At 38.4% G+C, this 16,291-nt stretch overlaps 1 protein-coding gene and 1 long non-coding RNA gene across 2 annotated transcripts; one reads left to right on the plus strand and one right to left on the minus strand.

Moving 5' to 3' along the window:
- Positions 1–9,581: 9,581 nt before the first annotated feature.
- LOC131328825 (cytochrome c oxidase copper chaperone 2-like) lies at positions 9,582–12,154 on the plus strand. Its single transcript, XM_058361752.1, has 2 exons — positions 9,582–9,720; positions 11,627–12,154. Exon 2 carries the CDS (start codon positions 11,640–11,642, stop codon positions 11,874–11,876), a length of 237 nt encoding a protein of 78 aa, XP_058217735.1. The 5' UTR covers positions 9,582–9,720; positions 11,627–11,639; the 3' UTR covers positions 11,877–12,154.
- Positions 12,155–13,750: 1,596 nt separating this feature from the next.
- Positions 13,751–15,882, minus strand: LOC131328826 (uncharacterized). The gene is made up of 3 exons (XR_009200546.1): positions 15,570–15,882; positions 14,635–14,673; positions 13,751–14,073 (listed from the first exon to the last, which is right to left on the minus strand). It is a non-coding gene; the product is annotated as an uncharacterized LOC131328826 (long non-coding RNA).
- Between the last annotated feature and the right edge of the window lie 409 nt (positions 15,883–16,291).

Raw genomic sequence — 16,291 nt, forward strand, 5'->3', positions numbered from 1 at the left:
CATTTTAGGCAATCCAACATACATTTTTCGTTGTCTCTCTTTCCAATGTTTCGATGTCTATTGCTGCTTGTAATATCTCAAGTGGTTCTCGTGATTGCATGTTGCCAAGTCGATTGCACGAATTTTGACGTTATTTTGGAGCCTTAGAAGTCTTAAGAAATGATAAATGCACACGGAAAATGATCTAATTAGCAATCCAACTAAGTGTACGTGCCCGGAGCGTAGACTATTTGCGCCTAGGCGCCTTAAGACAATTAAGATTACACTGATGCGCCCAGGGCGCACAATGATTGCGCCTAACGGCCATTTGATGAGTGATTCTCAGATCCGAGAGGGGGCGCAAAAATAAGGCGCCGCAGGCGCATGTGACGCAAAAAGTACTCCTGCAACAACACCCACGACCTCAATTTTAACCCGGCCGTCTACAACGACCACAATTTTAACTCATCTACCACCATGGCACCACCCTCTTATCACTGCCGCCACCACCAACAATCACTACTCTACCACCACCACACCTCTACCACCTCCATCGTCGTCATCTCATCTTGATTCTAAGCCATGGATTAGGCGTTGGGTTATTAAAAGCTTGTATTGGTCATAAAAAGAGTTTATCCTTACCTTGCTCTCCATCCAAAACTTTATTGGATTGAGATAATAACTGGAGCTTCGTACCATACAAAAAACAGCTTGTGGGTATGATACAAACCTCCCCTACTCCTACCAACTCCCCTTTCATTTCTCAAAAGCAGCTCAATCAAGTTGGTAATGGTAATGCTGTAGCAAGAAAATCCAAGAAGAAGAAGAACTTAGTAGTGGAAATTCTTGGTTACCCCATTGCTACCCACCCTTGTTAACCGTGGTGGAAGAAAAAAGAAAAACAAGAGTGTGGTTTTCAGGGCTGCTGCTGTTGCAGTGGCTTTGTCAATATCATCTGAAGGAATCTCCAACAGAAACAGAATACTACTGAATGAATCCCAGGCTATGTGGCAAGTGAATAAAATGATGAAAATTGGTTACAAGGGAAGTGAGGATGAAGTAATAAGCAAGATAATGGATATGGAACAAGAGGATGATGACAGGGCTGCACTATTGGCAGCTAAATCAAATGCATAATTCAACTTCCATTCACTGAGCTTAGCGCCATATCAAATATGAAGATCATGTCATGGAATGTTCGTGGTTTGGGTAAAAAGGAAAAAAGAGGCAAACTCAAGAAGATAATCAAAAGATAATCAAAGACAAAAAAGAAAAAAAGTGGAGTTTCTTGTGATTCAAGAGACAAAACAATCAGTGATCTCTTCAAATTTCATCAGGTGTTTATAGGGTGGTGAAGACTTTGACATGTTGGAAGTGGGTGCATCAGAAACTGCTGGTGGATTACTTAGCATTTGGAATCCAGACATTTTCAAGTTGGAGTCATGTTGCAGCAACAGAAACTTTATCTTGGTGAAAGGTACATACTACAATCAGTTTTCTTGCATTATTGTCAATATTTATGCTCCATGTGATACTGTTGAAAGAAGGAAACTTTGTCAAACCATTTGTAATATTAAACCTTTGTTCACTGGCCCTTGGTGCTTGGGAGGTGATCTTAATGAAGTGAGATACTACTACATAAATGAAAGGCAGGGGTGTACTATTAGGGATAGAGGAATGAAAGACCTAAGTGCTAGAATTAAGGATATGATTTGGTCAATATCCTTAATTGTGTAATCTTATTTTATGCCGTAGTTGTAGAATATTTCCATGTAATCTTGTATTCTTTCCTTGTTAATATTTGTACTATATATATTGTACAATTACGATGAATGGAATTATCAGAAAATTACTCCACAATTGTGTTTATTTTCATGGTATCAGAGCCACCTTCAATCTCCTTTTCTTAAACTCTAGGAATTGAAGTAGGTCCTGTATTCACAATTGTTGGTGTTTCTGTTCATATCATTCCGCTGCAAAATTTTCTTTTAGTGCCACCATGACAGAAGTAAGTGGTGCTAAATCACCAAAGAAGAACGAATCTTCGACTATTGTGTCTGGTCTCCATATGCAGGAAACATCCTCTCTCATCACTCCGGAACGGCTGGACGGTACCAATTATGTGGAGTGGTCTTTGAATGCCCGAAATAAAATCCGTGGGAGAAAACGTTGGGGTTATATTTCGGGTACCAAGGCTGCTCCATCAAATAAAAAGTCAGAAGAGTATGAAGAATGGGAGGATGAAAACTGCTTGGTCAAATCTTGGCTTCTTGATGCGATGACAAAGGATATTCGGTCTCTCTTTCTTCGATTGTCTACGGCAAAGGAGATATGGGAGGCAGTTAAAAACACATATTCGGTTGATCAGGATGCGTCAAAAGCCTATCAACTTCATTGCGAGGTATTTTCTGTCCGCCAGAATGGAGGTTCTGTTATTTCTTACTTTGGCAAACTACAGAAAATATGGCAGGAACTTGATGATATTGATGCATGTATTATGGAGTGTGCTAATGATATTGCTATATACACCACAAAGGTTAATTCCGAACGTGTGTATAAGTTTTTGGCTGGTCTTGATCCTCACTTAGATGGGGTTCGAGGTCATGTACTGTCTACAAAACCACTTCCTGATATACAGGCAGCTTATGCTATAGTGTGTTCGGAAGCTAATTGCCAAGATGCTATGCTTGGAGAAAATATTGGAGAAGGGACTGTAATGGCTTCTCGAAAGATGACCATCTCAAAGAAAGATCAAAAATGTACTCACTGTAATGGTACTGGTCATACGGTGGACACGTGTTTCCGACTTCATGGTTATCCAGAATGGCATCCAAAGGGTAAGAAGGCATCTCATAAGGAGGCAAACTTTGATCCAAAAGCAAATATAGCCACAACCCTTGCATTCAATACTAAGTCTGGTATGTCTTTTACTAGAAATAGTAATTGGATAATTGACCCTGGCGCAACAGACCATATGACTTGTGATCGTTATAAGTTTAGTCATTTATCTCCTAAATGTTCCAAAGCCACTATTACCACTACTAATGGTGTATCATCTCCGGTTATTGGAGTTGGTACAGTTCCATTATCTTCCACGTTAGAAATCCAGGATGTCTTATTTGTGCCGTCGTTAAATTGTAATATTCTCTCTGTGAATCAATTAGCCAAATCTCATGATTGTGTTGTTCTATTTTTTCCTACTCACTGTGTCTTTCAGAACATCCATACTCAGGAGAAGATTGGCAGTGGTAGACAAATGGGCGGATTGTACTATCTTGAAGATGGATTCCAACAATCCGATAAAAAAGGGCACGCTCTTGTGGTAAATGGAGATTCGATGAATAAGAAAAAAGAGGAAATTTGGTTATCGCATAGGAGACTGGGACATCCTTCCTTTGGCTATCTTAGGAGATTATTTCCATCCTTGTTTCATGGATGTAATCTTTCAGATTTTGTTTGCGAAACTTGTGTGAAAGCAAAAAGTCATCGTACTACTTTTCATTTGAGTGATCATAAAACAGATTTACCTTTTTCATTAGTTCATTCAGATGTTTGGGGACCGGCCCCAATTTCTACTCTTAATGGGATGAGGTGGTTTATAACTTTTGTTGATGATTGCACTCGCATGACTTGGGTTTATCAAATGAAACACAAGAGTGATGTTTATTCAATTTTTCGCATGTTCCATCAAATGATAACTACTCAATTTGGTGTTCCAATAAAAGTCTTTCGTTCTGATAATGGTGGTGAGTACGAAAAGAAAGAATTGATGGAATTTATGCACTCTGAAGGGATTATTCACCAAACATCTTGCACAGATTCTCCTCAACAAAATGGTGTCGCAGAGCAAAAAAATCGACATTTATTGGAAATTACTCGGTCTCTTTTAATTGGGGGTCATGTTCCTATTTACTTGTGGGGTGAAGCTTTGAATTCGGCGGTCTATTTAATGAACCGTATGCCATCCAGTGTTCTTAATTTTCGAAGACCATTGGATGCCCTTTCTGACCATTGCACTCTCCCACCGGTAGTACTTCTGGCTCCACGAATTTTTGGGTGTGCAGTTTATGTTCATTTGCATCCGCGCCAACGGACTAAGCTTGAATCTCGTGCTTTGAAGTGTGTTTTTGTGGAATATGGGAACAATAAAAAAGGCTACAAGTGTTTTGATCCAAAAACTCGAAGGCTTTATGTTTCCATGGATATTACCTTCCACGAGACCGTACTTTTTTACAGGGCGCCAACTCCTAATTTTACCATTTCCAGGGGAGAATTCAGACGAAGTGATAAATTATGCAAAACTGGAAGCATTTTTTACCTCGGAAAATATTTCTTCGTCCGGAGATTCTTCAGGACAGGGTGAATTTTCAGATGAAATGGAAGAGTTATCGGTTGTTGAACCAGAGACGTCTCATACTGAAGATAATGCTCTTCATGATAGTACAATGCCTCCCAACAATTCAACACAACCACTGAGCCAGTCTTCTTCTGAGATTCCTCCAGAGGTATCCACTAACCCTAACTCCACTTGTAGTGATGATCTTTTTTCTGAATCTCAAGTGTCTCAATATCGTCCTCCGCCTCGTTCTAATCGTGGTGTACCACCTGTTAAATATGAGCCTGATCCTAAATCCAACGTTAGATACCCCATTAGTAATCATGTGTCTTGTCAAAAACTGTCCAAGTCATATGCGTCTTATGTGCTACAGTTATCATCTGTTCCTATTCCTAGTAAAATGCAGAAGGCTCTAGCAGATGATAGATGGACTCAAACCATGGCAGAAGAAATGGCAGCGCTTGAGAAAAATGATACTTGGGAGCTTGTGACTCTACCGAAAGGAAAAAAGACCGTGGGATGTAGATGGGTCTTTGCGGTCAAGCATAAAGCATATGGGACAATTGAGAGGTATAAAGCTCGATTGGTTGCGAAAGGATATACGCAATCTTATGGGGTTGATTATCAAGAAACTTTTGCACCTGTTGCCAAACTTAATACAGTTAGAGTGCTCCTGTCTTTGGCAGTGAACCGAGATTGGCCACTTCTTCAATTTGATGTAAAAAATGCTTTTTTACATGGAGATCTTACAAAGGAAGTGTATATGGATCCCCCTCCAGGTGTGGAAAAATACTTAGATATTACAGTGGTATGCAAACTTAAAAAGGTGTTGTATGGGTTAAAACAGTCTCCAAGAGCTTGGTTCGGTAGATTTACCAAGTCTATGAAGAGCTTCGGATATAAACAAAGCAACTCAGACCATACGTTGTTTTTAAAGCATCGAATGGGTAAGATTACGGCTTTGATTATATATGTTGATGACATGGTGGTGACAGGAGATGATCAAGAAGAAATTGAGAGCTTACAACGACACTTGGCCTTAGAGTTTGAAATGAAACAACTTGGAGATTTAAAATACTTTCTCGGAATCGAGGTAGCCCGCTCGAAGAATGGTATTTTCTTGTCTCAACGAAAATACATTCTTGATTTGTTAACTGAAACAGGTATGCTTGGATGTAAGCATGCAAATACCCCTATTGAACAAAATCACAAGTTGTTTAATTGTTTACATGCAACTTCTACTGATAAAGCAAGGTACCAGAGACTTGTGGGAAAATTAATTTACTTGTCCCCTACTAGGCCATATATTGCTTATTCAGTATGCGTAGTAAGCCAGTTTATGCATGATCCTCGTAAACCTCACATGGATGCTGTGGAACGCATATTGCGATATTTAAAGTCTGCTCCGGGTAAAGGGTTATTGTTCACCAAGAATAATCACTTGAAGGTAGAAGGTTACACTGATGCAGATTGGGCTGGTTCATCTGACGATAGAAAATCTACATCAGGATACTTTACTTTTGTAGGGGGCAACCTTGTGGCTTGGAGGAGCAAAAAACAACCGGTGATAGCAAGGTCAAGTGCAGAAGCTGAATATAGAGGCATGGCTTTTTCGAGTATGTGAGTTACTATGGTTGAGGAACTTGCTTAAGGATTTGGGTATTCACTCTCAGGAGACAATGAAGCTGTATTGTGATAACACTTCTGCTATAGAGATTGCTCATAATCCAGTCCAACACGATCGGACGAAGCATGTGGAAATTGATAGACACTTCATTAAAGAAAAACTTGAAGCCGGAATCATTGCTTTCCTGTTTGTGAAGTCTGCAGACCAACTAGCCGATGTCCTTACCAAAGCTGTTGCCAGCAGTGTTTTCAGTCACTCTTTAGACAAGTTAGGCATGTGTGATATACATGCTCCAACTTGAGGGGGAGTGCTAGAATTAAGGATATGATTTGGTCAATATCCTTAATTGTGTAATCTTATTTTATGCCGTAGTTGTAGAATATTTCCATGTAATCTTGTATTCTTTCCTTGTTAATATTTGTACTATATATATTGTACAACTACGATGAATGGAATTATCAGAAAATTACTCCACAATTGTGTTTATTTTCACTAAGCAGATTTATAGAAGACATGGAACTGATTGATATGCAGCTTCTGGGGAGGAATTTCACATGGTCTAACACTCAAGAGGGGGGAAAATGGAGCAGAATTGACAGATTTTTGGTTGACCAAGAATGACTGGACGAATACAAAATAACACAATGGGGTTTGCCTAGATCCTTTTCTGACCATCGTCCTATTCTACTGATGGAAGATGATATAGGGATTGGGGTCCCAAACCCTTCAAATTTTTCAATACTTGGCTCACCAATCCTAACTGCATTCAAGTTATGGAAAGTACTTGGGGGGAAACAGGGATAATGGTTGGACTGCATTTAAATTACTAGGAAGCTCAAAGGCACGAAAGAGGCTCTTAAGAAATGTCATGTTGAAGAATTTGGAAACTTGCAATATAAGCTCCAAAAGGTAGAAGAAGAGCTTCATTCCCTGGACTTGAAAGCTGAAAATAACTCCATTACAGATGAAGAAAAGGTTTAGAAGAGAGTTGAAAAATGAGATGTGGAGGCTGGGGAGAATTGTGGAAAGGATGTGACACCAAAAATCAAGAGTTAATTGGTATCTCAAAGGGGACATTAATACTAAATACTTCCATACCATGGCTTCTCACAAACAACGAAGGAATAGCCTCGTTAGCCCAAAGGTTTTTTCTATTGAATACCTTATTGATTTTGTTGATAACAAAACATAATTTATTGGAATGAAATATAATTAATATTGTGATATTTGTTACTCATTTGAATTAATTTTTTTTGTAGGATTTGGATGAAGTACACATGGAAAAATTCTACACCAATATTCCTATCTCCAACAGTCAAGATTAAAATTAAAAGGAGAAAGATTAAGGATAAATCTTCTCCTAATGTGTGATTGGCTATAAGAACTTCTATGGAAAGCAAATATCAATAAAGGAGGAAGCTAGAAGATTTCTTGGAGCTTTATTATTTTTTAACGGCTAATTGAAGACTTGATTGAAGTTTGTGTGAAGAAGATTCATTGCTTAAGATGGAAGATGCAAAAATCTAAAAAGGCAAGATTGGAGCCAATCCTTTCAACGGCTAGTGGAGCTTCACCATAGAATATTGAAGATGGGTAAGAAGAAGACAAATTGCTTAATACAAAGAAGGAGCAAATTGATTGATTTGTGGAAGGAGATTATTCTTTCCAAAGGCTAGGAGTAAATGTTTCTTCATCCATATTGGCTCTTAAAGGATTTATTAATACAGGTGAAGAAGGAAGAAAAACAGAGAGAGAAATCTGGAAGAAAAATTGTCGTGAGCCATCACTTGAAAATCTATCAAGTCATACTCAATTCTTCATCTTGATATCTATACTCTTGTGTGAGAGAGTTTTTAGTTTTAACCTTATTGTAAAAGGAATTGTACATTCTTATTTACTCTTGTGTGTGATTACTTTTTGTGAGTGGTTTTGGAGAGAAAATCACTTGGAATTAGGTGTTACTAGCACCGGAGTCAAAACTAGTTGGGTTAAGTGTGACTAGCACCGGAGTCAAAATTAGTCGGAGCGATTGGGGATAGATTGCTCGTTGTAAAGATTGTCTAGAACCCGCGAAGCTAGAAGATTGTAACTATTGGAGATAATGCAGAGTGGACTAGGCTGTGAAGTTGCGGATCGAACCACTATAAATCCTTGCGTTCGATTCTCTCTTCCCTGTTCTCTTTAATTTTCACTTTGCATATTTATATTGCTTGCGTAATCTGATAATCTTTGAATCTTACTTGGGGCAATTTGACTTGCTTTATTTTGATCTTGCAATTAGCTTTTAATTTCACGTTATAATTGAGATACCCAATTCACCCCCCTCTTGGGTTGCTTTTGGACCAACAAGCCTTAATTCCATCAATGTTTTGGGTGAGCCTATTATGGACCCTACTCGGATTAAGCAAGCTGCCTTCACTCACATCAAGAAGCTCTATCAGGAAACTTGGGTAAACAGACCCTCTTTCTTGGAAAGAATTGGGAATGGTCTAAGTGTGGAATTTGGCTCAACAACTTAAGACAGATTTTGAGATTCAGGAAGTATGGCAAGCACTAAAGACAAGTGATGGGAATAACCGAATAAGGCACCAGGGCCTGATGGATTCAATTTGCTCAGCATAAAGAGAGGCTGGAAATTCATGAAAGCGGACATCATGAATTTCTTTACTGTGTTCCATAAAAACTGCAGGTTACCAAAAGGTTTCAACTCCTCTTTCATTGCTCTGGTCCCCAAAACAGAGAATCCACAGAGTTTCAATGAATTCCGACCTATCGGGGTCATATGTTTAGATCTAATTTACCTACAATATAAATAAACAAGTGTAGACTATGATTTCATTGAAAGTGGGCGCGGGCGTGTCTCAGTTGGTTAGAGCACTTGAAGCCCCTTTCGTTTGGCTGGTTTCGATTCCCATGCCGCGTACCCCACTTATTTGGTGGCTCCCTTTTTTCTTCCCCTCACAAACTCTCTAACCCACCGATGTATATTGGATTTGGAAAAAAAAAAAAGAGACTATGATTTGATTATGTGTGACTGTTGGACGTATCATGAAAATGAATGAATTTACGAAAGCAAAAATATTTTTTGTTTTTTCGAAAAAGGAAGTCGGAATGTATTGAGACCATCCAAATCAATCTTGTAAAACCACCGACGCGTTAAGTACTTATTTTTTGAATTGAAGGTTATGTATTGTAAAAGAATAACCTGTTTTGTAAAACGGAAAACAAATAAATACTTAAAAAATAATAACCTTAGCAGAATGGGGCCCAACGCCCCAACATTTGAGAAGAAGAATCATTGAATAAACAAAATGTTTAGGGCGGATTTAAAAAAAAACAAAAAATGTTTAGGAAAAAAAAGGAATTAATTTTCACACTTCCTTTTAGCCATCCATACACATTTTTTTGTCTTTATCTACTTGAATTTATTATTTTACCCTTTATTCAATACATTTCTTTACACATGCAAGGATAATATTATAAATTCGTGTAGATAGAAACAAAAAATGGAAATGTGGATAGCTAAAAGTGGAGTGTAAAAATTATTTTTCAAAAAGAAAACGAAAAACGAAAAAAAAAATGCTAGGCTAAACTTGGATGCAAGTGTACTAGATAATAACTCTACCCCCTACAGCGTGAGGTTTCTTTGCGGCGCTAAAACGCGAGACGTAATACGAGACCTTGTCCATCTAAATTACGCCGACCATACAAACTAAAATCAAACCCTTCTTTGTTCAATTCTCAAAAACCCAAATCAAACTGAAGCATCGGTAAAAAGGTACTACTTTCTTACTGATAATCAGTCGTGTTTGTGTTTTTTTTTTTTTCTGGAAGTCGTGTTTGTGTTTACCATGCATCATAGTAGTATTATTAGTATTCTGATTGATTTTCTTTCAACTCTATATAGCCCTGTTTCTTGTTTTAGATTTGGACCCTTTTTTTTTAATGATGGCTTGTTCTTGCGAGTGTCTTTTGAAATCGACTCTTTCGGTGTTTATGGTATATGGGTTTGTGTGCTTTTTTTGTTGATTTGATCGAAGGGAATTGGTCAGTTCACGGACATGCTTTGGATTGTCAAAGGTTTTAGCTTGTATTGATTGTAGTCCTCAAGTTTCCCTTTTGAGTTGAGGAATTGATTCTCCCTTTTTCTTTTTTTGGCTGTCGTAGCATTCCTTTGTAATTGAACTTGGCTTGACCGAGATTGATTCTCTCTTCTTCTTCTTTTTTTTGGCTGTCACAGCATTCCGTTGTAATTGAACGTGGCTTGACTGAGATTGATTCTCTCTTCTTCTTTTTTTGGCTGTCACAGCATTCCTTTGTAATTGAACTTGGCTTGACTGAGATAGAATTTTGAGACTTTTTTCCTGGTGGTTATCATCTATCAATGGAATTCGATGCAGTTTCTGTGTGTGTGTGTGTGTGTGTGTGTGTGTGAGAGAGAGAGAGAGAGAGAGAGAGAGAGAGAGAGAGAGAGAGAGAGAGAGAGAACTTGATCGTGATTCACAAGAATCCAACCCATGCGATTATTGACATGCTAGAACAGTTTCTCGACCAACTTACCAAATACCAACTCAGTCCCAATTGAATAACATTCAACTATTGCACTGTCAATTTTCTAGGAGGTACTATTGTTTTGGTGATAAAGGCGTGTTTCTTGTTTGTATGATCTATGTTTTTGGAGTGATAGGTGAAAGGTTGATTTTATCTTTTGTAATTGTTAAATCAGTGACAAATTGGCAGTTGGTAAAACATTGGATAAGTAAAATGTCTTTAGCTGCTAGCATGAAGTGTAGTCAATCTGTTCACTTTTGTTCCCTTACTCGTACTAGTGCTCATTCTTTAGTGCCAGTAGTTACATTGAATGATTAATAGTTCTATGTTTTTTCCAATAACTAACTAGTTTGTTGGTATCAAATGCATCTTTAAGCTGCAAGTTTTTTTGGGTAATTTGCATGGTGTAGATTTATCTATACATAAAAAATGTAATGCATGAAAAGACATTGTATGAACTGCTGAGTCCATATGTCTGCCCTTTTCTTTTCTGGCTACTTTATTTTACCTCTTAATGTTGCTTTTTATTGTTTGTCTTTCTGAGGGGTTACTTCTGGTTTGCTTATATTTTGCACTAGCATTCCCTTTAGAATCCTATTCCTGTTAATCTGTTGTTATGATGAATTGACCAGTACGAATATGGTTACTAGTTTTGTTTCCTCAAGCCTATCTAATGGCACTTTTTAAGAGTGATGAAGAAGTATGTGCTTCCTACCTCAGATTGGTGGTGGCATAATGCTATACTTCTTTTCTTTTTCTTTTTCTTTTTCTTTCTTCATATTGTTCTACAATTCTAGTGCCCATGAGATGCAGGACTTTGTGCGGATGATTTTTTATGTGGTATTATTCTATGGTTGGAAATTTAGTTATTGAATGCTCAAGTTTGAGTCTTTTGACATCCTTATTCTTTACACTAGTTATTCTTTCATATTTTTACACGTAGAGTGCAATCAACCGCGATTGGGTTTTCCTTATACATTTTCTGGTGGATTGTGGATCATTATATCCTCGTCTATAGTTTCCCTTTCGGTTCTGGCTTCCATTGTTTTCTGAATGGTTGCATACTTGTGTTGCTCTATATTGACATGATCTTGATCGACTTTTCTGCATCTGTAACCTCATTTATTCTCCAGGGACTTGTGAAAAATGAGTGAGCTTCCAATTCAGAATGTTTCCACTGCCTTGGCTTTGTCAAAGGTGCCAAACAATGAAGGATCAGCTGTTGCTGGGCCAGATTCAAAGCCAAAGAAGAAGATCTGCTGCGCATGCCCTGACACTAAGAAACTGAGAGACGAATGTGTTGTGGAGCATGGTGAAGATGCTTGTTCGAAATGGATTGAGGCCCATCTAAGGTGTCTTCGTGCTGAAGGTTTCAAAGTTTGAGATTTTGTGAACATGGCAACTCAACTCAATGGAAGATCATACAATTTTGTAACAGAACCTGTTTATCTAAGAAATGTTTAGGGTCTGTGTTTTGTCTTTTAGGTTTTAGGTAATCAAGAAGTGCAGCTTCTCTTAACATTCGTATGAAAACTTGTATGTTCTCTTAGATCAGCTTCTAAGAAAATTCTGGGGTGATTAACTCCTCTTACAGAATCATAGCACACATCGATGAGTTACAATAAGATTCTTACATAAGACTTCAATACTTTTTAAGGTAACAACTGTTGTTGTGTTTCTATATCCTTTGGCATATGTTCTTGGCAATTGATTCGTCTAATAGTTCCTAGCTAGCTGCACGGTTGTTCTTATCCTCTGTGGATATAAAGATCAGAATTGTTCTGGCTGTTATTTGATATAAACGGAGAGTATTGTTTTTTTTTTGATCAGCAAAAACAGAGTATTGTTGTATGTTTTATATTCATTTTTTCAGAGTTTAGCATTTAGTTATGACCACTTCCCCGAGTCCCAGTATCTGCTAGAGTCATTGAGAGCTGCAAACTTGGCATGCAGATGCTATCTAGAAGTGAGCATCAGCAGGCCCTCCTTGCGTAAGTATGTTCCGACACCTTATGGGTCTTTAATGAGTTCTATGCTCATTGTTTGGTTCGTGAAGATAGAATTGTTCGTTGGGATTATTTTCATGGATCATGAATATAGTTCGCAATGTTTCTTGTGCACTTTAGTGTGGTTCCTTCTTTCGTACCAGATTTTTATACTCCAAAGAAGTTAACATTACAGGTTTGGTAACCCAAAAGATGAGCTTGCTTTATAAACTTCATCAGGAACTTTTATGGGGAATGCAGTCTGTCTTGTTTGATAAACTTTTTTTTATCCCCAAGGAGGTACTTTTGAGACACCATTAGCAGAGATGGGTAGAGCCGTACAGGGCAGTCAGGAAGTTGCTTGTTCTGAGAGTCTCAGACTGATATTGGATGACTTTATCACAATGTACCTTCCTAATTGCCATGGAGGCCAGTCCGTCTGCCAATCTTTTTGCCGATCGCCTCACCCATCTGAACAAGCATCAACTTTGCTTAAAATTTAAAAATCTCTACTGACCTCCCATGGGGGATTCGATTCTGATACACTAAGATGGATTGCCTGCTTGCAATCTGATTTAAAGGATACATTCAAAAAAACGTTTCTCTTTGGCCATAACACAAGCCAAACGGATAGCTGCAAACTCTCCTTGCAAAACTGACTTCTCATGAACCCTTCCGACATCACCATCTAGAATTTGCCTTGATGGTCTCTGAAAACCATGGCAGCCATGGCAACTCCATCATCCACATTTACAGCTGCGTCACAGTTTGCTTTAAACTTACCTTGCCCAGGGGGATACCAGACCTGCTCCACCGATTCAGAAATTTAAATTCTCTTTCAGGACATTTCTACTACTTGCTATGATGCTATGCAGATTATGAACTACAGGGTGAAATAGGCACTCACTTTCAGATGGTAAGATAATACGTGAGAACCATTTTCACTCAGTTTGAATCAGTTTCCCACCTGATTATTCTTGTTTCACAGTTGCCGGAGAAACCTTCAAAACTAGGAATGAACTTTGGTTTTACGTTCGCGTATGATTTCAGAACAATTGGCGTCGTATGCTGAGATCTCTGATATTTCTGGAGAGCATAAACAGGTAGTAAAAAGGTTCACCAACATTATGGTTTTTCATATTTGTAATTACCTCTGTCGCTCTTGCTCTCGGTGTTCATCACTCTAACTAGCGTGTTATGTTCCTTTGGGGTCCGTTATAATATTCTACACATTGCGAATGAATCGAAGAAAGCCAGAGGCAGATTTCCAGATTACACACTAATAGTAGTCCATTTATAAACACACAACATGGTCACAGAGTGACCATTACACAGACGAAAGGAGACACAACACATACACGATTGACACTCACTTTTGACTCAACGATTCAGAAACAACACCACTTAAGGAAATTGAGACACAAATTATTCGACACAACCACATTATTACGGTGGCCTCAGACTCTCGACCTCATCACATTAGCTTATATGCTTAATGACCGCATGTGCAGGTCACACAAGCGCAGCCAGTACCGCACTTGCACTTGCCATCATTCTCGGCTGCTGGAGCATCCACAACGAAGGTCTCGATGTAGCTGCAAAAATAACACATACACAATCGTTAATCACTGTCATTAGTTGTTCAGCTTTTGACTTGAGATTTCAAATTTTACATGTGTCTTTGTTGCTGAAAAATATATTTGTATATGCATCTCATGGGTGGATATGTCTGTTGTTTCCTTTAGAAAAAAGTTGGAGGTTAGATGGATTACATGTTTCTTCTTATCATAGATGGATGAGATGTTCGTTAATGGATTTTGTATGCTTTTCGCAAGAGCTCGGATCCATTCTTACATGTTTGTCATCTTTTTCATTTGTAACACCCACTCTATGCATTTGTGTATATCACTAAACTTCTTTAATTCATGGTATTATGTTGCCTTGCCATGAAAGACAGCTATGATGTTAAATTTTGTTATTTGCCTCTTCTCACTCATTTTTTTTTTTTTGAGAGAATCTATTGGGTTATTGGCAATAGTTTGTGTTATTGCAAAAAGTGTGAAAATTGTTGTAGTGAATGGACCCAACACAGTTTTTTAGGTAAATTTGATTTTGTCTCTTGCAATAGATAGATAGTTCTTGAACTACAAAGGTACCTCTTCTCAGTCTCAATGACAATGGTGTTTCCTTTCTTCCTGCAAATACAAGATCATATAGAACTTTGTTATAACATGTGAAATATTACAGATCAATATCCAGATACACCCATATGCTAATGTTGTATGAATGAGTCTATAAACCGATCTGATTTTCCGATCTGACCGGCCACAGCTTCTGAAAGCTTATGGCATGACCATGGCAATGAACTCATCAACTCTCTAAGTCATGTTCGTAAACTTTATACTGCTGGACCTTATATTTGTACTTTGATCAGCACTCAAAAGGCCAAAGCTAGTAATTAGTGTATCGGTAGGCATGGACAAATCTCTTATGAACGAAAAAAGAGCAACGATCCTTATGATAGCTATATTTTGGAAACACAATATTATTTGCAAGAATAGGAATAGGGATCACAAGACAGTAACATCACAGATAGGTCTAGCAGACCGTATACAGCATGAGACTGTCGTTCGTACCGGATGCACTGAAATTTCCATAATCAAGTTTATGAACAGTATAGTTATAGAGTAGATAAGCATGCATGAAATAGTACATGTATAAGCATGGTACAAAGATTTTTAGATCAACTCTTGTATATTGGTTAAGTATAAGTACTCTACGATGGAATTCTTGACACTTGGGTAAGGTGTTTTTTTATTTTTATATAACAGGATGTCCGGGCCAACTTGTGCACCTTTGACATGTCTAGTTGCACATGGAATTACCAAGTACATATAGATAGTATGGATTACCATGTACTAGTAATAACTATGAAAAGAGTTTCAATTTTCTACTTCAAATTACTTTTCGAGTTTCATTTTACCCTACACATGTAGAAGAAGTAACAAACAACATGAAGCGCAGTTACACCCGATACTCGTGACAGAGTACTGTACTCTATGTATCAAAGGATGGATTAAGAAATACTTACGTGCACTGGCTGGAGTCAGAACAGTCGCAGTTACCGCACTTGTCCGACATGATGATCTGAGAATTTAAGAGAGAGAATGGAACTTTGCAGAGGAGTTTTGTGTAGCTTGGGTGTGAATGGCTATGTCTCAATGCTCCTTGCCATGGTCTCTATTTATAGAAGGAAGAAGGCAGAGGATCGGTGGCTGCAATGGAGTTAGTGTGGGGTCCCTGTGGGGCCAACAGGCATGAGAGGAGCACACGCCTCTGCAGAAAAAGTCTCAAAGGGAATCTCAATAATGGAGGGCTTGGCCTCCTATCCTCCTCTCATGTCTACTTCATTTCTCTTCATTGGAACAGACCATTTTGTAGCTTTTTTTTTTTTTTTTTTGGGGGGGTCAAACGGAAATTCGTAGCTTTATTTTATATCTACCACTAAATTTTCTGGGATTTTGATTTTGCTACATCTTTTTGGGTCCAGCCAGAAGGTAAAAGAAGGGCAACCAGGCGAAGCAATTCTTACTTGGACTCACAGGTAGGGTGCCTTGATTTCGGAAGGAACTAAAGAGCCACGGGACTACCACCCCACCTGAGGCAAGTTTGCATCGATAGAATGATTCGAACTTGTAACGTCTCGATCAGGACTCAAAACCCGTGAGAGCGACCACCAATACGTCCACCTCGGCTGGTGGTTTTGCTACATATTGATAGGGAAGAAAATGGGACCCGGAGATGCTGCCAAGC

Source organism: Rhododendron vialii, chromosome 6a (assembly GCF_030253575.1).
Source record: "Rhododendron vialii isolate Sample 1 chromosome 6a, ASM3025357v1".
Lineage (NCBI taxonomy): Eukaryota > Viridiplantae > Streptophyta > Magnoliopsida > Ericales > Ericaceae > Rhododendron > Rhododendron vialii.